At 43.8% G+C, this 5,905-nt stretch overlaps 1 protein-coding gene across 1 annotated transcript; it reads left to right on the top strand.

The window, feature by feature from the left end:
- The first annotated feature begins 533 nt into the window (after positions 1–533).
- LOC122928959 (gastrula zinc finger protein XlCGF17.1-like) lies at positions 534–5,339 on the top strand. The gene is made up of 2 exons (XM_044282311.1): positions 534–585; positions 3,002–5,339. Exons 1-2 carry the CDS (start codon positions 552–554, stop codon positions 3,964–3,966), a joined length of 999 nt encoding a protein of 332 aa, XP_044138246.1. The 5' UTR covers positions 534–551; the 3' UTR covers positions 3,967–5,339.
- Positions 5,340–5,905: the final 566 nt, after the last annotated feature.

Below are 5,905 nucleotides of genomic sequence, written 5' to 3'. Positions count from 1 at the left end.
CCAGACCTTCCAAGTGATGGAGAACCTGAAGATCAGCCCCCAGTATGGTGAGTGATGTGTCATGTGACCAGTGACCAATAGTCATGTTGTAGGAGCCATGAGAAGGTAAGTAGGCACGTTGTACCAGGAGGAGAGGGCCGGAGGAGAGCACATGGCCCCTGAAGGGTTTATTCCCTAAGTGTCTCTCTCCATCCACAGGAGTACACAATAGTGAAGAAGACATCGGGGGACTGTGTGACTCCCATCATCCATCTCCAGGAGTCAGGAGGGCGGAGCAGGACCCCTCCCCCCATCACAGAGCCTCCCCCTCACCCCCTGATACATGAGCAGAAGATCCTAGAGCTCACCCACAAGATGATGGAGCTGCTGACTGGAGAGGTGACACTGCTGGGAATGCTGGGAAATTCTCCAGTAACAGCACTGGAGGGGTCTGGGTGATGACGGTGTCATTGTGTTGTCAGGTTCCTATAAGGTGTCAGGACGTCACTGTCTATTTCTCCATGGAGGAGTGGGAGTATATAGAAGGACACAAGGATCTGTACAAGGAGGCCATGTTGGAGGAGCACCAGCCTCTTATATCACAAGGTAAGAGCCGTCATGTGCAGTGTATACACGTGTGTGCAGTGACATGTAATGGAGGAGCACCAGCCTCTTATATCACAAGGTAAGAGCCGTCATGTGCAGTGTATACACGTGTGTGCAGTGACATGTAATGGAGGAGCACCAGCCTCTTATATCACAAGGTAAGAGCCGTCATGTGCAGTGTGTACACGTGTGTGCAGTGACATGTAATGGGGGAGCACCAGCCTCTTATATCACATGGTAAGACCTGTCATGTGCAGTGTGTACACGTGTGTGCAGTGACATGTAATGGAGGAGCACCAGCCTCTTATATCACAAGGTAAGAGCCGCCATGTGCAGTGTATACACGTGTGTGCAGTGACATGTAATGGAGGAGCACCAGCCTCTTATATCACAAGGTAAGACCCGTCATGTGCAGTGTGTGCAGTGACATGTAATGGAGGAGCACCAGCCTCTTATATCACAAGGTAAGAGCCGTCATGTGCAGTGTATACACGTGTGTGCAGTGACATGTAATGGAGGACCACCAGCCTCTTATATCACAAGGTAAGACCTGTCATGTGCAGTGTATACACATGTGTGCAGTGACATGTAATGGAGGAGCACCAGCCTCTTATATCACAAGGTAAGACCCGTCATGTGCAGTGTATACACGTGTGTGCAGTGACGTGTAATGGAGGAGCACCAGCCTCTTATATCACAAGGTAAGAGCCGCCATGTGCCGTGTATACACGTGTGTGCAGTGACATGTAATGGAGGAGCACCAGCCTCTTATATCACAGGTAAGACTCGTCATGTGCCGTGTATACACGTGTGTGCAGTGACATGTGATGGAGGAGCACCAGCCTCTTATATCACAAGGTAAAAGCCGTCATGTGCAGTGTATACACGTGTGTGCAGTGACATGTAATGGAGGAGCACCAGCCTCTTATATCACAAGGTAAGACCCGTCATGTGCAGTGTATACACGTGTGTGCAGTGACATGTAATGGAGGAGTACCAGCCTCTTATATCACAGGGTAAGAGCCGTCATGTGCAGTGTATACACGTGTGTGCAGTGAGATGTAATGGAGGAGCACCAGCCTCTTATATCACAGGGAAAGAGCCGTCATGTGCAGTGTATACACGTGTGTGCAGTGACATGTAATGGAGGAGCACCAGCCTCTTATATCACACGGTAAGACCCGTCATGTGCAGTGTATACACGTGTGTGCAGTGACATGTAATGGAGGAGCACCAGCCTCTTATATCACAAGGTAAGAGCCGTCATGTGCAGTGTATACACGTGTGTGCAGTGACATGTAATGGAGGAGCACCAGCCTCTTATATCACAAGGTAAGAGCCGTCATGTGCAGTGTATACACGTGTGTGCAGTGACATGTATTGGAGGAGCACCAGCCTCTTATATCACAAGGTAAGAGCCGTCATGTGCAGTGTATACACGTGTGTACAGTGACATGTAATGGAGGAGCACCAGCCTCTTATATCACAAGGTAAGAGCCGTCATGTGCAGTGTATACACGTGTGTGCAGTGACATGTATTGGAGGAGCACCAGCCTCTTATATCACAAGGTAAGAGCCGTCATGTGCAGTGTATACACGTGTGTGCAGTGACATGTATTGGAGGAGCACCAGCCTCTTATATCACAAGGTAAGACCCGTCATGTGCAGTGTATACACATGTGTGCAGTGACATGTAATGGAGGAGCACCAGCCTCTTATATCACAAGGTAAGAGCCGTCATGTGCAGTGTATACACGTGTGTGCAGTGACATGTATTGGAGGAGCTCCACAGGTTCTTCTCACATAAAACGTGATTTATACAATAGGTATTTTTTCTGATGCCTATTTGTCCCATTTTTCTGTACCTGTAATAAAAGTTGTGACTGGATGTAAACCAGAACTATGGATCTTGTCAGGCAGTTAGGGCTCATGCACACAAACGTGTTTTCTTTCCGTGTCCATTCCATTTTTGTTGGTGAACAGTATGTGTAACCATTTATTTCAGTGGGTCAGCAAAAAAAAAACGGATGTTACTCCGTGTGAATTCCATTTCCGTATGTTCGTGTTTCCGTTCTGACAAAAAATAGAACATTATTGACTGCATTAGGCATAAGGATAGGACTGTTCTATTAGGGGCCAGTTGTTCCGTTCTGCTAAATTCGTAATGCACACGGACGTCTTCAGTATTTTTTGCGGACTGTAAAATCCATATGGTCGTGTGCATGAGCCCATAAAGAAAGCTTTGTATGGCTGGAATCACACAGGCAGTTTTTGGTGCAGTTTTATTTTTTTATTTGTTTTGCCCATTAAAATGAATTGCTTATTACTCTCCTTTCTGCTGGATCCACTTCCAGCCTAATAGGAATATTATACGTTTCTGTTCTTTGTGGAAAAAATTTTTTTTTTATCTTCGCAGAAAATCCCAGTAATGATTCAGTGGGAACACTCTTTTCCCCAAATCATAAAGCCAAAGATAAAGATATCATTCAGTGCTCCACGGGAGAAAACCTCATCACCCTTAACCCAAGACTACACAGTACAGAACTATTGTATAATACCTCTAATCATGAGGAGCATTCTAACCAATTGCACATTGTTACCACAAATACATGTCAGAAAGGCGGTAAAACGTTTCAATGTGGTACACTGTTCTCAGGACTTTCTACACAAAGAACAATTTACACAGGAGAGAAGCCATACTCCTGTTCAGAATGTGGGAAGTGCTTTACAGACAGATCAAGCCTTGTTACACATGAGAGAAGTCACACGGGAGAGAGGCCGTATTTATGTTCAGAATGTGGGAAATGTTTTACACAAAAATCAACTCTTGTAAAACATGGGAGAATTCACACAGGAGAGAAACCATTTTCATGTTCAGAATGTGGCAAACGTTGTGCACAAAAATCAGATCTTGTTAAACATAAAAGAGTTCACACAGGAGAGAAGCCGTATTTATGCTTAGAATGTGGAAAATGTTTTACACAGAAATCGGAGCTTGTTACACATGAGAGACGACACTCAGGACAGAAGCCGTATTCATGTTCAGAATGTGGGAAATGTTTTACAGTTAAATCAAGTCTTCTTACTCATGAGAGACGTCACACAGGAGAGAAGCCATATTCTTGTTTAGAATGCGGGAGGTGTTTTGCACAGAAATCAGATCTTGTTACACATGAAAGAAGACACACAGGAGTGAAGCCGTATTCATGCTCAGAATGTGGGAAATGTTTTACAGTTAAATTAAGTCTTGTTTTACACGAGAGAAGACACACAGGCGAGAGGCCATATTCATGTTTAGTATGTGGGAAATGTTTTATTTCTAAAGCACAACTTAAAAACCATCAGAAAAGCCACACAGAAGAGAAGCTTTATTCAGGTTGAGAATGTGGGAAATGTTTTGTTGCAATAACGTCTCATGTACACAACTGTCCAGCTCCTCAGAGGGCACAGGTTCCTCATGACTTAACCCACTTCCTCCTATGTCTTGGTGGCCTGGACCAGCTTGCTTTCCACTGCTCCACCTGCAGGTCTGCTTGTATCTTGTGGCTCCTGCAGCCTGCACTCCACTATAAGGTCCCCTGGTTCTGTCTTATAGGCGCTTCTCAGCTTTTAAACATTCAGAACGCACACCCTAGTCTTCTCTAGTTAATGGCTGGTAACCTCAGGGTATTTAATGCTCCTTCCCCTGGGGTAGGGTGTCTGAGCTTTAGGTTGTCTAACTTTCTAGTTCCCTGCAAAGTTTTTCTTATATGATTGTCTGTCCATGTACTGACATCTGCCAGTTCACCGATTCAGCAGAGTAAGGCCTCTTTTACACAAACGATAAGTATTGTGTCGGGATTCGTTCAGTGAAACTCACACCATTTTACAAGAAAGTTCATTATTGTTTGCGATTGTGTTCTCCACTCAACTACTCCACGTCATGGTACCACCCGGGACCCCATGCAGGAGGTCACGATGATGTCATTGCGACCTCCTGCGCTGTTCTATTGCCTCATGGGCTTCAGGCCTAGCAATGTATGATATGGTTTGTACATGAACCCTCTGATTGTAAAGGGCTGAGGAAAATGTTGCCACTATATAAATAAAGACAACTTCTTTTAGTCATTTCTTTTTAGATTTTTTTTTTTAAAATAAAGAGCAAGTAAGACAAGTAGAAAATCGCATAACAAGGTCCTTATCACATCGTAGGCCCCAAAAGAGATCAATCAATAAGAATATAGTGTGTACAGATGACCTCATGTCTCTGCTAGGTATCAAATAGAAGCTGAGTGAAGTGCCATGAAAACTTATCAGAAACATAAGGGGTGCCTCTGTTTAACCCCTTAATGACTAGCCCTGTGTGAGGGATGAGATTCAATTTTGTATAAATATGTCCTCCATCTTGTGCATGTGTGGTAAATTACTGAACCAGCTGTGAAGACATGGCAGTTTCTATGTATAGATAGCTACAAGGCCAAGGTAAGCAGCTCCCTCGCTCCCTTATCAGAATTTGACATACAAGAGAGAGTTAGGTTCTTTCTGAGTTTCGGGATGCGCTGCTAACGAATACTAACTTTGAGATAAGATACTGCAGAAAATGTTTAATTATTAGAAGTTTTTAAACATTAAAAATTAATTATGTTGGTATGGGGCGGAAGTATTGCCTTTTATGAATCACCATTTAAATCATTAGTTTCGCTTCCCACCCCTTACAGATTTGTCTGTGATTATCTGTAGTGTTATAAAAATGGATGCTTGTGTGGAATAAATTAGAGAGAATTTGATTCAGCAAGTGTGTCTGTGTCTGAGCGCTCATAAAGAAAACTTCAATTGGAACCCTGACAGTCATAGAGGTGGGGGTTTTGCCCCAACAAAACTTGGCGCCTCAATGAGGGGCTCGACTAAAGGACACTTCATTAATCTCCCAACAACTTGGATAATCCAGACCGGGACGGACAGATATAAAAGACAGCACTGCAAGGTAAGAGACTTTATCTTACATTATATCTGTGCCTCCCTGACCAGTTGTCTGGTTACAGGGACTGTTGATGGAACGTACATATAAAGTCCTTTTACAGTCGAGTCCATATTGATAAAGAACCTTGAAAGTTGAAAATACCTATGAATATTGGGTTTAGTTTCTGATCATGAGTAACTTTGGGATGTTTTTGGTCTGGCTTTAGGAGTCACGGTATAGGTTTTGTTTGTTCTTTACTGTGTTTGGAAAATTGCAGAACATTATAGAAAGGGAAACCAAAGTCCTTGGACTCCGATGTCCGGTTTGTAGACTTTTGATTTGTATAATAAATCTCAGTAACAGAGTACACTAGGTGATATA

The sequence above is a fragment of the Bufo gargarizans genome, chromosome 2, assembly GCF_014858855.1.
Source record: "Bufo gargarizans isolate SCDJY-AF-19 chromosome 2, ASM1485885v1, whole genome shotgun sequence".
Lineage (NCBI taxonomy): Eukaryota > Metazoa > Chordata > Amphibia > Anura > Bufonidae > Bufo > Bufo gargarizans.
The sequence above is the reverse complement of the archived record's forward strand: the minus strand, read 5'-3'. Positions and strand labels throughout refer to the sequence as shown.

Bases quoted from the DNA above. Each gene is read 5' to 3' on its own strand.
- LOC122928959 (XM_044282311.1), top strand. From the start codon at position 552: ATGTTGGAGGAGCACCAGCCTCTTATATCACAAG. The intron at 586-3,001 runs GTAAGAGCCGTC...TTATCTTCGCAG, and splicing joins CCAGCCTCTTATATCACAAG to AAAATCCCAGTAATGATTCA.